Source organism: Pelmatolapia mariae, linkage group LG3_W (genome assembly GCF_036321145.2).
Source record: "Pelmatolapia mariae isolate MD_Pm_ZW linkage group LG3_W, Pm_UMD_F_2, whole genome shotgun sequence".
Classification (NCBI taxonomy): Eukaryota; Metazoa; Chordata; class Actinopteri; order Cichliformes; family Cichlidae; genus Pelmatolapia; species Pelmatolapia mariae.
In genome coordinates, this window is record NC_086229.1 from 88,688,012 (window position 1) to 88,704,281 (window position 16,270).

Here is a 16,270-nt window from a genome sequence, read left to right on the forward strand (position 1 = left end):
AAATATTTCAAAATTATTAACTATGGGTCTCACACTGCCCCACACAAACATATTGTCTACAGGATTTTTAGTGAATTGACATCATCTCAGCTACTAAGTTTAACACTACAGATGTCATTGATCATGTGATCTAGTTTTCCATATACTGTGTAACTTCTGATTGGCCGAAGAAATGTACTCTTCACTCTTAAAAGTGAAGAGTCGCCATTCTTTTATTCAGTATGACTGTTTGGAACAATGGCATCTGCACACATTGTCTTCTATCTGATATGTTTGTTCTTGGGTGTAATTGGTAAGTTTGTCTTTAACTACAATCTAATTCTTTTAAGGTCTTTTTTCTCGGCTGCCATGTTCCACAATGTGTATTTGCTTTGTCTTTCATTTCACCACAGCTCAGAAGAACAACATGCATTTATCCTCCTCTGTTCATGAAGAAGCACGTTTTATATCAGCTAAAGCTGGAGACAGAGTGACTTTACATTGTTACTATGAACAGAATGTTGCTGCAAATTTTTACTGGTATAAACAAACTTTAGGAGAGAAACCAAAACTCATTTCTACCTTCTATGAGACAGAAACCAATTTTGTGCAATTTCATGATCCATTCAACAATAATGCACGCTTCAGACTAGATAATGGAAAAGGAAATAATCATTTGATTATCTCAGACTTAAGTGTTTCAGACTCAGCAACTTACTACTGTATATTTTCCTATTTCTACACATTAATGTTCTTAGAGACCATTATTGTCAGTGTCAATGATTCAGATTTAAACATACGAGCTTCAGTTCATCAGTCAGCATCTGAGACCATCCAGCCAGGAGGCTCTGTAAGTCTGCACTGTATGGTGCACACTATGCTGAGCTGTGATCGAGAACACAGTGTTTACTGGTTCAAAGACTCTGAAGATTCTCAGCCAGGACTCATTTACACCCATGGAGTCAGGAATGATCAGTGTGAGAGGAAAGACAACAAAAGAACACACACCTGTGTCTATAACTTGAGAATGGAGAGCCTGAATTTCTCTCACGCTGGGATCTACTACTGTGCTGTCGCCTCATGTGGACACATACTGTTTGGAAATGGGACCAAGCTGGACTTTGGGGGTAAGTCACTTTTCCAGCAGAAGTGACTCACATGGTATTATAAATAGGAGCAGATCATATTTGATGAACTGAGGAAGAAAAGCTAAAAAGCTCTGTCATTTCTAGGATTTACAGTTCGGCGAGATTCTCCTTCCCTGATGTATTTCTTAAGCGCAGCTTTAACACTCACCACCATCATCAGTGTGTTATCAACTTTTTTAGTGTATAAGATGAAAAGAAAGAACAACTGCCAATCCAGAGGTTAGAATCTGTTTTCATATTTTACTCTTGTGGTTTAAAAATAGTGGCATTTAAGTTTAAATCATTTCCTTTTTTTCTCAGCAGACTCAAACACAAATGATTCTGTAAATTTAGAGGTGAGTTTTAAAGTGTGGAAGTTCATGTGTTTTTAGGAAATGACATTTCTTGTTGAATTATTATCTTGATTCATTTGGTATCCAGAGCATGCAAGAGGACAACCTTCATTATGCTGCTTTGAGAAAAATTAGGACGAAAGGAGCAAGAAGACAGACGAGCAACACCCAGGATGAATGTGTGTACTCCGGTATAAAGTAAACATAGTAGAAATGATTATTTCCAATATAACCTTTCTGCTATAGTGATGATTTTGGCAACAATTTCTAAATATTTTTTCATCTTCTCTTTGGTCTGAAAAAAAAAGATTTAACTGCTAACAGCATTTGATCGCTTGCAAATTTTTGAAATTCCTGTAAATGTAATTGCAGAAGATAATTTGTTTTGGATTTTGGGTTTGATTTAATTTTGTATTTTTTAGTTGTCTGTTTGAATTTGGTGTTGTGATTTTTCTATCATTTGAAGTTTTGATTCTTAATTTTTCTGGGTTCAGTATTGGATACTTGTTTTGATATACCATATTTTATTGCTGAATGCTTGTGATCAGATTAGGTTTTTGTGCCTGTATTTGCTGTATTCAAATGATGAGGCTTAGTTTTTGTGTAAAAATGTATAATATTGTTTTGAGTAGTAGTCTCCCAAGTGTTCCTGCTGATAATGACTGTCACCTGCATGTTATTTCTCACCTGTTTAACATTCCAATCCAATCCAACTTTATTTTTGGAGCAATTTAAAACAACATCGTTGACCAAAGTGCTTTCCAGCAAAAAACAGAGATAAAAGTTAAAAACCATACATTAAACAGACAAAGAAATGAATATAAATAACAATAAAATAAATACATGAATGAAAAAAGAAGATAAAAATAAATCAGTATATATTAAATATTAAAACATGAGTAAAATAGACAATAAAGTATACCAGAAATGAAATTAACAAAATAAAAAGGTTAAGAGTGACCAAAAACTGACTAAAACTGACTACCAGCTGACTCTGGTACTACTCCTAAAAAGCCTTGGAAAAAAGGTGCATTTTTAAAAGTGGTTCAAGGTTCAAGGTTCTTTATTTGTCACATGCATAGTTATACAAGTATAACACACAGTGAAATGTATCCTGACACGCTCCTCGACATGTGCAAAAGGGGGGGGGGGGGGGGGGGGGGGGGGGGGGGGGGGTAGAGGAATAACATTATATATATGTATATATATAGTATATATACATATATATATAGTATATATATAGTAGTATATACTATATAGTGATTTGAAGATTTCAAGTGTGGGGCCAGCCTAATATGGAGGGGCAGCTTATTCCATAATTTGGGGGCCACAACAGCAAAAGCTTGGTCCCTCTGGTGTTTCAGTCTCGGCATGGGGACAGCAAGGAGTGACTGGTCAGTTGATCTAAAAGACAACTGTGTACAGGTAAGTAGCAGCCAGGCCATTTTAACACTTTAAAAGCAAACAATAAAATTTTAAAATGAATTCTAAAATGGACAGACAACCGGTGTAAAGAGGCAAGAACAGGGGTAATATGCTCATGTTTGCGTTTCCCTGTCAGCAGGCAAGCAGCAGCATTCTGGACCATTTGCAAGCGTGATAGTGAGGGCTGATATTATTCAATTCAATTCAATTCAATTTTATTTATATAGCGCCAAATCACAACAAAAGTCGCCTCAAGGCGCTTTATATTGTACAGTAGATCGCACAATAATAAATACAGAGAAAACCCAACAATCATATGACCCCCTATGAGCAAGCACTTTGGCGACAGTGGGAAGGAAAAACTCCCTTTTAACAGGAAGAAACCTCCGGCAGAACCAGGCTCAGGGAGGGGCGGCCATCTGCTGTGACGGGTTGGGGTGAGAGAATATTATATAGACCAATATAAAGTGCATTACAATAATCAAGGCGAGTGGTCACAAATACATGTAAAACTCTCTCTAAGTCACAAAAAGAAATAAAAGGTTTGACTTTAGAGAGCAGCCTCAGCTGAAAAAAGCTATTTCTCACCACTGTATTTATCTGTCTATTTTAAGAGCTATGTCAATTTTTATTCAAAGGTTGGTGACAATTGGTTTGACACAGGATGTGAGAGGAGCCAAGTCAGATGGTGGGATACCAGGGCCACTTGGCCCAAATATAATCATCTCAGTCTTCTTTTCATTCAAATTTAAAAAATTCAGAGTAAGCATACATTCTAAAATAGGCCTGAGGGGGTTAGGATCCTTGTGTTTCAGGGGTAGATAAATCTGACAGTTGTCTGCAAAAAAATGAAATGACACTTATTTTTATTTTATTCCCCTTGGCTGTATTTTTAATAATATGGCCAAGGGGAAGTAAATAAATGCTAAAAAAAAAGAAGGGGCCCCGAGGATGGATCCTTGAGGTACACCACATGGGAGGGGGGCAGAGGATGAATGAAATTTTCCAAGTGAGACAAAGAAACTTCTGTCAGACAGGTATGACTTGAATCACTCCAAGGCAGTGCCTCTAATTCCAACATGATGTTCTAGGGGAGAAATTAAAATGTTGTGATCTACTGTATCAAACGCTGCTGTGAGAACCAAAAGCACAAGTAAGATGAAATTGCCAGAGTCAGCAGTTAGTAAGATATCATTAAAAACTCAAAAGTGCAGACTGCTGTGAAGTGTTTTAAAACCTGATTGAAATACCTCAAAAATTGTTTTACGGTTTTAAAAAGGCTGTAGCTGTGAAGTCACGACTTTTTCCAAACTTTTAGAAACAAAAGGAAGCTTTGAAATAGGTCTGAAATTGCACAACAAAGAGGCATCTAGGCCAGGGTGTTTCAGCAGAGGCTCGACCACTGCCTATTTAAAAGTTCAGGTTCATTCCCAGTTAGTATTTATAGCCCTGTCTTCCTTTGTTCTTTGTCTCTGTGGCTGTATATCTCCACCCTCTGGTTTCTGAGGATCTCTATTATGATTTTTGGATTTCTGTTTTTTTTTTTTTCTATTTTGTAATTCTGTTTGCAATCTAATAAAAGATTATTCAATTCAATTTTATTTATAGCGCCAAATCACAACAAAAGTCGCCTCAAGGCGCTTCATTGTCATGGTGTCCGAGGATGCCCACACCCGCGGGTGTGGCTGTCAACTCCACACCTGCATCCCATCATCAGGTGGACTATTTAATCCAGCTCAGCCAGCTGGTTCACGCCAGTCCGTTAGTCGCCTCTCAGCGGTAACATGCACCCACGTGAAGGCGGTTGTGAAACAAATTGTGAACAAACTAATCCTTTCCTTGTGCGCTCAGGTAAAAGCTTGGTGTGTTTGGAGCCCTCTCCTGCCTGTCTTCCTGCCCGCCTGGAGTTTGGATCACTACCGGTACTCATCTCCTCTATTTTCCTGGAGCTCCCCCGCGGACCCTCACCCTCCCTCCAGTTCCCACAGCCCCGCCTTGACCGTAGTACTCTACCCCACGTATGCTCTTATTTCCCCGTTCCCCAGTAACTCTCTTCCTCTTTCTGTTGCAGCCTCCCACAGTCCCGATTACGGCGTTCCTGAGTTATTTATCTCCCGGTCCCTTGGTTTTCTAGTACATTAGTTTTTTTCTTTTGACCCTTCCGGGACACCCTTAGTTAAAATAAAGTTTATTTTACGTGCACCTTGGCGTGTTGTCTCTGCTTCTGGGTCCAGCTTGTGTGCTGAAATACGGTTCTTGACAGTACGGACTGGCCAGGATGTACCCAGCAATTCGCAATTAAAAAACAGGGCGCTATTCTCGGTCGTCACGATCAGCTGCTCCAATCACTCCAGGACCAATACCAGGAGCTTAGTGACACTCAGGACGAACTGCGGGCCAAGCAGCCCGACCCTGCGTGCCGCAGCATTTCATTTCCGCTGTTGGAACCCTTCCACGGGGAACTAGACCTGTGGGGGGGGGGTTCCTTTTCCAATGCTCTCTATTTTTCAGCCGCACGCCGCATGCCTTCCCCACGTATGCTGCTAAAATTTTGTGAGGCTGTTACGGGGACGAGCATTAGCAAAGTGCTTAACAATAAAACTAGAAATATAAATTGCAATATAAAACAACAAGCTCATTTGTTTAGACATGTCTTCAGCTGCTTTTTAAAACTCACTGGAGTCTAGACAGAAAGACAATGGAAGAGAGTTCCACAGACTTGTTGCCAGTGACGGAAAAGCCTGATGAAAGAGAAGGCGTGTGGCTAGAGTTTACCTTGAGGCTGTGATCTCTGGGATAGCACTGCTTCTACACCAACATCTTATGCGTCAACCTCTACAATGAACTGTTTGCTTATATCTGGTTGAATTAGAATGAGAGCGGAGGTGAATTGTCACGGTTCTGGGTCGGTGCGACCCAGTATTTTGAGTTCTAATGTTTTGGTTTATTCTTGTATGATCATTTTGTTACCTTTTGTGATATGTTGGTTATTATTTGAATTCTATGTTTCTGTTTACTCATGTTTAAGGATTCATTCTTCGGTTGTATCTCACGTTTAGTTTAGTTCAGGTTCCATGTGTCATTTTCTGTTTGTCTCTCAGTGTCAGGTCTGCGTCTTGGTGTAGTGTTCTTGTTTCCTGTTTTATTGTGAAGGTCTGCGTCTCATGTGAGTGTGTTCAGTTTTACCTCTGTCTCGTCTTGTTGATTATTCCCAGCTGTGTTCCCCACCTGTGTGTAATCTCCCTGTGTTTCTCTGTGTGTATTTAAGTGGCGTCCTCTGTCTTTGTAGTTGCTGGTCCGTCTGTGTATCCACCCTGCTTCATTCTGTGTGTTTCCCTGCTGTCAACCGTCATCTGTTTCCGCCCGCTCTCATTCATGTTCAGGTTCGTGTTCTGTAGTCAGTTTGTTCCCAGTTTAGTTTAGTCTTTGCTCCGTTCGCCATTTGTCCATTTCATTTTGTGTTTAATAAACCACCCTCACACCTGTACAAGTGCCTGCGTTTGGATCCTCCTTTATTTTCCACACTGCTCATCTCACTCACCGTGACATGAATAGCTGTTTTAGTTTAGTGAAGGCTGTGTGGGCGTCCTAGGGCCAGGTGAATGGTACCTTAGGGGAGGTGAGACAACTTGGCTGTAGTTTCTGATGAAACTCCGGTAGAAGTTGGCCAACCCGAGGAAGCGCGGAGTTGCTTTCAGGTCTCCAGGATGGGCCGTTCCTGCAATGCTTTCACCTTTGCTGTGTCTGTCTTCACCTGTCCTCTGGCTAATACACAGCCCAGAAATGAGACGGAGGAAGCATGAAACTCACATTTCTGGGCCTTCGTGTACAGCTGATTCTCTAAAAAGCTCCTCACATGAAGGCTATGCTCCTCAAGAGTCCTGGGAAAAAAAGGATGTCATCAAGGTAGACAAAAACGAATACATCCAAAAAGTCTCTAAGCACATCATTCACAAGAGCCTGGAAGACAGAGGGAGAATTAGTTAACCCAAACGGCATAACTAGGTATTCAAAATGTCCCAGAAGTGTTTTATACGCTGTCTTCCATTTATCTACTTTCCGTCTCCAGATGAGGTGGTAAGCATTATGAAGGTCTAACATGGTGAAGACAGTGGCTCCCTGGATAGACTTGAAAGCTGAGTTAATGAGTGGGAGTGGGTATTTATTCTTTATTGTCATGTCATTCAGCCCTCTATAATCAATACATGGCCGGAGCAACCGATCCCTTTAGGCACAAAGAAGAAGCCAGCAGCTTCCGGTGAAGAGGACAGTCTGATCATTTCTGCTGGCAGTGACTCCTGAATGTACTTCTCCATGGATTTGAGACAGGTTGTAAAGTCAGCCAGATGGCAGCAGACCTCTGGGTAATAGGTCAATACCACAATCATATGGACAGTAAGGTGGGAGTTAGAGCATTTTATCCATACTGAATAATTCCTGTAAATCATGATATTCAGAGGGTACCCAGGAAAGATCAGGTGACTGTGAGATCTGTGGGAAGGAGAACCCTGATCTTAGTGCGGTTAGCGAGACAAAAAAAGACTCCTGCTAGCAATCGTTTTCCTGGCCCAGTCAATGACGAGCTTTCTTAATTCTCAGATATTACGCTTCAAATGGAATAAAAGGCCAACAATGATATCTAAAAGTGCCTTACAGTTACCCCAAAAAAAGGCCGACATATCACTTCCAAACTTAGTATATCTTATGTGTGCCATCGAAGCTGTAATACATTTTAAGGTTGTTCACCATTTTCATTGGTCCATGGACAGGTTATCACAAATCCACATAGATGGATCCTACATGTGACCGATGCAGAGGACCTACAGTCAAACTGCTTCATATATTTTGGCTATGTCCAAAGCTACATGTTTTAGAATTCCATTTTTGAGTCTTTTTATTAAATATTTGTACAAACAGTAAATCCATCTCCATACTCTTCAAGAGTTCAGTGTAAACGGGGGGTCTCATTAGTTATCTCTCTTAGTGTGGATGATGCAAACAGCTGATTTATTTTCTCTGCTCGCAGAAAGACTCTGTCCTTCTAAATAAAGGACATTTTGCCTCCAACATTTGGCCGATTTGGATTAGAGAGGTTATGTGTCATATTCATCTTGAATCTCTTATAACTGTAAAAACATAATTTTGTATTTATTTGGGTTATCTTTGTCTAATTTTAACATGTGCTATAGTTCATCTACATCAAGGTTGTTGTTCAGAAATGCTCTTCAGCATGTTCAAATACAGCTATTGTTTTCTATCAGCTCCTTGACCTCTGGCAACACTAGAGATGATTGTGCTGAAAAAACCTTCCAGATAAGCAGTTTCTGAAATACTTAGATCAGCCAACCTTACAACAGTAATCATATTATTTCATCAGAGATCGAGGAAACTTCTGTCTATGTACGGAGATGAGTGTATCAGCTGCTCTCTATTGGCTCCCAGCACCTGTGCTGTCAGTTGTAAAACCAAAAAGTAACAAGTGTAATAACACGCTCATATGATATTACAAAATTGATGAGTCTTGTTTTTTTTTCTGTTTATCTCATTCATTGTGCACATTGTGAGGGGTTTTTTTCCCCACTATAGCTGACTCTGACCATGTGATCATGTTTCCTTAAAAAGACATACTATGTCACTTCTGCTTGGCCAATCAGGCACAGTCTCCTGTAAGAAGAGTGAAGAAAGGTTTGAGATTCTTTTCATTCAGCACAATTATTTCAAGAAGATGACATCTGCGAAGTTTGTCGTCTGTCTCACATGTTTGTTCTTGGGGGAAATAGGTGAGTTTGGTTTTGAAAATTTCAATATGTTTTCATGCTTTCAAGATTCCATAATCTGCATTTGGTCTGTCTTTTATTTTACTTCAGCTCAGACAAACAACCTGAATACCTCTTCTTCTGTTCCCCAAGAAAGACGTTTCATATCAGTTAAAACTGGGGACAGCGTGACTTTGCATTGTTACAGTAAAGGTGATGGAGCTCCACGGTTTTACTGGTATAAGCAAACTTTGGGAGATAAACCAACACTCATTTCTACCTTCTATGTATATGAAAACAATCCCACATTTTATGACACATTCAAGAATGATCCACGCTTCACCCTGGATACTGAAAGAGGTCAAAACCACTTAATAATCTCAGATATGTGCATTTCAGACTCAGGAACATACTACTGTATATGTTCCTATTTGTACACATCAACATTTTCAGAGAGCATTACTGTTGGTGTTAAAGATTCAGATTTGAACATCAAGGCAGTGGTCCAACAGTCAGCTTCTGAAACCATCCAGCCAGGAAGCTCTGTGACTCTGAACTGTACAGTGTACACTGGGACTTGTGATGGAGAACACAGTATTTACTGGTTCAAAGACTCTGAAGAATCGCATCCAGGACTCATTTACACCCATGGCGGCAGGAATGATCAGTGTGAGAGGAAAGCTAACAAAAGAACACACACCTGTGTCTATAACTTGACAATCAACAGCCTGAATTGGTCTAATGCTGGGACCTACTACTGTGCTGTCGCCTCATGTGGACACATACTGTTTGGAGAAGGAACCACGCTGCTGTTTGGAGGTAAGTAACAGTATAGAAGCCAAATCAGTCACTGATACTATATGATCAAACTTAAAAGAAAACATAGAGTATAGAGAAGTCTGTGTTAAGGATGCCTTGGTCTTTACAGATGAGGCAAAATCTCTTGCCTTGGTGTACGTCTTGAGTGGAGCATTGACTTTCACCTCCACCCTGGTTGTTTTACTGGCTTTTCTTCTCTACAAGATGAGCAAAAGAAACCACTTCAAATCAGGTACTGGAAAAAAGTACTGTATTTGACGGCTTTTATTCACTGATTTGGACTTTTAAGTGAGTTTTAACTGCTGTTTTTGTATTTCACATTCAGGCCATCATCAAGCAAGACTTTCTATTCCTTCTGTACAGGTATGTTTCCTCTGTGTAGCATATATTGCAATTAAAATAACAATCAATAAAATTTTGCTACAAAGCATTTTAATGTTTATTTTATTTACTTTTTTTTTCTTTCGCGTTTTTGCCACAATTTTTTGTGACAAAAACGTGATCACATTTTGATCTACCTCTCAAATTTGTTTTTTCCAGGGTAACCATGATGCAGACAACCTCCACTACGCTGCTTTAAGCATTAACCTGCCCGCCAAATCAAAGAGACAAAGAAAATACCAGAGTGAATGTGTTTACTCCAGTGTCAAGCAGTAGGTTACATTTTTTCCACTGAAATGTAAGAAAAAAAATAAGCACAGACTTTTGATGAGTAATTTGAAGATAATTTCATATATGTTGAACATAAGATCATTGCATTTTTCAGTGTTTAACAATGACCTGTTACAATATAAGGTTGAATTTTACATGGAAATAACCTTTCTTTATGTTATTTTTATCTATTAGTTTCATACTTTGCTGTTCTGAGCAAATGTCACCACACGATCAACAAAGACAGAAATAAGTATATTTTGTTTGTTTTTCGATCTCTATGCCTCATCATTTCCACATCTGTCTTTTTTTTTTTATCAACATTGCTGAACTAATTAAAGACAAAATTATGTATAATTGTTGTCCTCTATTTTAGTTTTGGGTGGATGTAAAAGCAACCAGTGTCACTGCATGACCTAACAATGCCATAACCAATGGTAATTTAATACTTACATTCAACCGCTTTATTGTAGTACAGTTTAATTGTACTTATATACTTGTGCATTTAAACAAAAAACTGGGCATGTAGATGAATATGACAGTGATTTTGTGTGTGGACAAATTTAAGGTAAGTGCTGTAGAAGAAAAAACAAACATAAAGCTAAAATGTCTCGAGTGGAGAGAGCAGTGATGATGTAAAAGAGAACCCCGCTCCAAAGCTTGTGTTTAAAAAAACAACAACAAAAAACAAACAAAGCTAAGGCTTCAGGCAATAACCACGTGTCACATATAATTTCCACTTAAGCCCTTTTTCCATTAGTACCTACTGAGATCGACTCGACATGACTTGTTTTTCATTACAACCAAGTACCACCTAATGTGCACAGGAGGTCGTTATAGCTACTTGCCCGAAGGTCCCACGACGTCACTTGTATGTGAGACAAATGCTACAACAAAGGTGGGCGTTGTCATGATCTGCAGCTGCAGATTGTGTGAAGCAGAGAGAGGACCAAGGTGCAATAACACAAGAGAATAGGAACTAATTTTAACTAAAGACGTGCCGTTTATTAGGCTGAATATAAAAGTACAAATCAGACAACCCAACTAATAACTAATCTAAACTGGGAAACACTAAGGAACAGAGACACAAGGGGATAAGAACAGATGACCTGACAGGGAACAACGGGGAAACCCACACAATATATACACAAAAGGGTGATTAGGGAGAGTGGAGGCACAGGAGGCATGGGAGCACAGGAGGGACAAATCAGGCATAATGAGACAGGGGAAGCAAAACTGAACACACTGAACACAGGGCAAGACACTGTCAAAATAAAACAGGAAGTAGCACGAACACAGAGACTCAAAAACACACACAAGCTTTACACCCAGATGGGGATAAATAAAAATGAAATGGAAACAGACAATGGACTGGGGAGGAGAGGAACATGAGAACAAGTAAGGGAGAAAAAATATCAAAACGTGACTAAGACACTAAGACAGAGAGGGAGAGCAAGACACAGGACACCAACACAAACATGAAAGACAGAGACACGACTGGGGGGAAACAAATAAACACAAAGGAGATAACAAACTCTCACTGGAGACACGGGGATGAGACAAAGACGCAAAAGCAGCCTAGCTAATAGGCTTAGTCAAAGACCCAGCACCCTGACAGATGTCAAGGTGATCAAGGCTGCTTGATCTGTGGTACCTGGTATCAGGTACTATCTCCTAATGGAAAATCCTAAAAACTGTGTGGAGCTGTGCTGAGCTGATCGGAGCAGGTACTAGGTTTAGACTTCTTTAAGTTTCATAAAGACATTTCACCTCTCATCCAACAGGCTTCTTTGGTTCTAAAACCAAATGGGGAGTGTTCAAGGTATTTAAACCCTAGTGGGGGTTGTCACATGAGCCAAGGTGTGAAAAAAGACGTGGATCATTATCACCATAGGTCTTGGGTGAAACCATTGTGAGACTTTGCATCATGTGACCCATTGAGGTTACCGGGCAAAAGATATGAGTGGGGGTTTAGACACCTGGGACAGGATCTCAAGACTAAATTGTAGGTGGCAGACAGTTGGTGTCGTAAACAACACCCCCTCTGTTCAATGATGGTCCTTTTCATGCATGGATACAGTGTTATTTTAATTGAAAGGAAGGTTTATATATAGGACATGAATTACTGCTGTACCATGTGTGAAACAAAATAAAATGAAATGAATAAAATGAAATGGTTGTTCACAATCTACATAGATGGCTTCATTTACTCCTCTTTTAAAGCATCTCTTCTTTGTCCAAAATGTGAACATGGACATCCTTGAAAGAGTGACCTTCATCTTTTAGATACAGATGTACAGCTGAGTCTTGTCCTGTTGAGATACCTTTTGTGATGACATCCAGTAATAGTTGAAGTGAGAAATTTTTAAGGAAGGATTCCTATTAGAGCATGGTCAAATGAAAGAGTTATTGCCTACTGCTTTTCACTTCCTATTTTGTTTCATTTACATGGAATTGAATTGTTTTTATGTTTAATTGTAATTCTGAGCATAATAATAATCATATTAGTAGTAGTAGTAGAAATGTATCTTCAAAATGTGCATTATTCCTATTAACACTATCACTACTACTAATAATAATTAAATAACAATAACAAATTCAAGTGCAAGTACCAAACCTGGCATAATAGAGCAAAATAATTAGAAGAGAGACTCTGTTGATGTAAACAGGTGACACATTAAGTATAGATTTAAGAAGTTTTCCAAAACTAATGACAAAAAGAGAGTTAATATCAAAAAGAATTTGCCAGCTCATTACACTCTGACTCATGTGTGTGAGAATCGATACTAAGAAACTGATTCTTCATATACCAGATATTTATCTTCTAGAACTGATTCTCATATTTAAATATTGATATTTTAGTAACTTGGGATAAATTTTGTTGTAACAAGATCACAGTGGAAAGTACTATAGTATTGGGATCATCTGTTGCTGTATAAATGCGTCACGGCTCATTCAGTTGATAATGGCTGATCATAATGTGTGGCACTATTGCAGCTTCACAAACAGCTGTGACAAATGCTGAGAGACCACAAGTAAATCATAACGCAGGATATGATGATGAGTTTATGATAATGCAAACTGGAGAGCAGGAGAGAGACAGGTGCTGCCAGGGTGAGAGAGATTTTGCTCGTGGAGTCTTTTGGTGGCACCATCCAGGTAAAGAGGGAGAAAATTTGGAGCTGTTGGCAATGTGCATCCTTAAAACTACGGAATCCTATATGTTCAAATTTACATTAATAAATATGGTGTATCTGAAGTAAGGACTGAAATAAATACATGGTACAATAAAGAGCTCTAAGAGATTAGCTTGGAATAATATGTGTGTCCCTGATGTTTAAAAAAAAAGCCACCTCCTCTATTTGCCGGTGGTACATACCACGCAGGGCCTTGTCCTTCCATGATGGTTCCTCCTCTTCCTCCTCTTTCTTGGCTTTCTGCTGCCTGAGGTATTCACTGAGCTCGCAGTCAGTTGAGGCCATCTTCCTGATGTATTCGTGGATGGAAACTGTCTCATCCTGGACTGTGGTGCTGACTCTCACCAGTCCAGGATGCCTCCTTCCTTCCAGTTAGCATACAGCCTCAGGGTGCTGGACTTGGGGTCAAACCCTCCATGCATGGTCAGGAGCTTCCTGGTCTTAATGTCAGTGGCTTCCATTTCCTCCTTTGGTCAGCTTATTATCCCAGCAGGGTATCTGATCACGGGCAGGGCGTAGGTGTTTATAGCTCGGCTGTTGTTCTTACCGTTCAGCTGACTCCTCAGGACTTGCCTGACCCTCTAAAGATACTCAGTAGTGGCAGCTTGCATATCATTCTCTTCATGGTTCCCATTTGGCTGTGGGATCTGCAGGTACTTGTAGCTGTCCTCGATATCTGCAATGTTGCCTTCTGGTAGTTCGATCCCCTCATTTCTGACTACCTTTCCTCTCTTTGTTATCATCCGACTACACTTCTCCATTCCGAATGATATTCTGATGTCATTGCTGTATATCCTGGTGATGTGGATCAGTGAATCAATGTCTCATTCACTGATGGCATACAGCTTGATGTCATCCATGTACAGGAGGTGGCTGACAGCTGCTCCATTCCGTAGTCTGTATCTGTAGCCAGTTTTGTTAATGATCTCACTGAGTTTTCAGGCCTATATAATTTATGCTGCACTTGAGGAGATCTAGCATGCACTGAAGATTTATATGTGCAAGTAGATATTAGATTTAAGGTGCGAGTCTGACAGTATAGAAATGAGACTGGCCAAATTTAAATCAGGTATGGTTTTTGTCTTTATTGTTTAAATAATAAAGTAATAAATAAATAAATAAATAAATACAATATTTACTTTCAGTGTGTTCCTTTTCATTAGCACATGTATTCAGAGATGAATATTTACTGACTTTAAATTACCAAAGAAAATGGTTTATTTATTTCTTTAACTCAACATCAGATTCTTTGTTGTTGCTTACCTAGCATTCAGTTGAATTTCACAGGTATAGCATCGCTAGCAAGTGACTGACTGTAAGATATATATTTATGTCAAGAGATTATATTTTTTAGAGCTCTCACCATGCTATATTTCTGAGACACTGAGCTCAACACTATAGGTAGCAGGTGACATGTGATCAAGTTTCCTTAACAGGACATACTATGTCACTTCTGCTTGGCCAATCAGACTCACTCTTCTCTCTTAAAAGAGGAGAAAGGATCAATATTCTTTTCAATGAGCAGAACGATATGAGCGCAATGACATCTGCACAGTTTGCCTTCTATTTGACATGTTTGTGCTTAGGAAAAATGGGTAAGTTTTTTTTGTATTTATGTGTGTGTGTGTGTGTGTGTGTTTGTGTGTGTGTGTTATAAAGTGCAGTTTGAATCTTTTAAAATGAATGACGATGATTTCATGAGTCCATAATTGTTTACTTTGTCTTCATTTCACTTCAGCTCTGACGAAAGACCTCAAATTCTCCTTTTCTGTTCATCAAGAAAGACGTTTCATACCAGTTAACAGAGGGGACAGCGTGACTTTGAGTTGTTTCTATGAAGGAGATGTTGCTGCGAGGTTTTACTGGTACAAGCTGACTTTGGGACAGAAACCAAAGCTCATTTCTACTCTTTACAAGTTTGACACCAACGCCACCTTTAGTGATGAATTCAAGAGTGATCCACGATTCACAGTTGGTGCTGAAAAAGGAAAAATCTACTTAAAGATAACAGATCTGGACATATCAGACTCTGCTACTTACTATTGTGCAAGTAGCTATTCATTTAAGTTTGAATTTGGAGACGGCACTATCATCAACATAAGAGGTTCAGAGTTGGATATCCCAACTTTAGTGCAGCAGTCAGCATCTGAGACCATCCAGCCAGGAGGCTCTGTGACTCTAAACTGTACAGTACACACTGGGACCTGTGATGAAGAACACAGTGTTTACTGGATCAAAGACTCTGAAGAATCTTTTCCAAGAATCATTTACACCCATGGAGGCAGGAATGATCAGTGTGAGATGAAACCAAACACACAGACACACTCATGTGCGTACAACCTGAATACGTCTCAAGCTGGGACCTACTACTGTGCCGTGGCTTCATGTGGACACATACTGTTTGGAAACAGGACCAAGCTGGACTTTAAGGGTGAGTAACTCAGATGGCTTATATTTTAATATTTCATAGGAGCTAAGAAGATATATAATGTTTGCTGGTGTCTTAATGTCCACAGATGATGGAAATGCTGTGTATTTCTTCAGTGGAGCTTTGGCATTCACCTCACTTCTAAACGTTTTAATGGCCTTCTTATTGTATGTGGCCCACAAAAGAAATGGCACCAAATGCACAGGTACTGCAACTATTGTTATTGTCAACCAAAATAGCATAATAGTAAGAACACTTTATCATTTTCTTTTCAGAGTCTCATTCAAGAATTTCCCCGCCTTCAACAAATGCAGAGGTAAATTTTGGTGTCGACTTTTGCACACTGTCATTGTAAAACCTTGTTAGCCCGTTTTAAGTTGTATATTGTTATTTTACAATTATATTTTATTATTAGGTCAAGCAAAATGAAGAAAACCTCCATTATGCAGCTTTAAGGCACCACAAGGCTGACAGACCAAGAAGACAGAGAAACAACAGCAAGGCTGAATGTGTCTACTCAAGTATAAAGCAGTAG

General features: G+C 39.4%; 3 protein-coding genes across 3 annotated transcripts; all 3 read left to right on the plus strand.

Moving 5' to 3' along the window:
- The first annotated feature begins 237 nt into the window (after positions 1-237).
- LOC134624066 (immunoglobulin kappa light chain-like) lies at positions 238-4,932 on the plus strand. The gene is made up of 4 exons (XM_063469050.1): positions 238-292; positions 393-1,106; positions 1,212-1,346; positions 4,736-4,932. Exons 1-4 carry the CDS (start codon positions 238-240, stop codon positions 4,930-4,932), a joined length of 1,101 nt encoding a protein of 366 aa, XP_063325120.1.
- Positions 4,933-8,609: 3,677 nt separating this feature from the next.
- Positions 8,610-10,116, plus strand: LOC134619873 (uncharacterized). The gene is made up of 5 exons (XM_063465674.1): positions 8,610-8,664; positions 8,752-9,459; positions 9,569-9,691; positions 9,785-9,822; positions 10,000-10,116. Exons 1-5 carry the CDS (start codon positions 8,610-8,612, stop codon positions 10,114-10,116), a joined length of 1,041 nt encoding a protein of 346 aa, XP_063321744.1.
- A 4,731-nt stretch (positions 10,117-14,847) lies between these two features.
- On the plus strand, positions 14,848-16,270 carry LOC134619884 (uncharacterized). The gene is made up of 5 exons (XM_063465677.1): positions 14,848-14,902; positions 15,046-15,738; positions 15,824-15,940; positions 16,011-16,051; positions 16,151-16,270. The coding sequence occupies exons 1-5, from the start codon at positions 14,848-14,850 to the stop codon at positions 16,268-16,270; spliced, it is 1,026 nt and encodes a 341-aa protein (XP_063321747.1).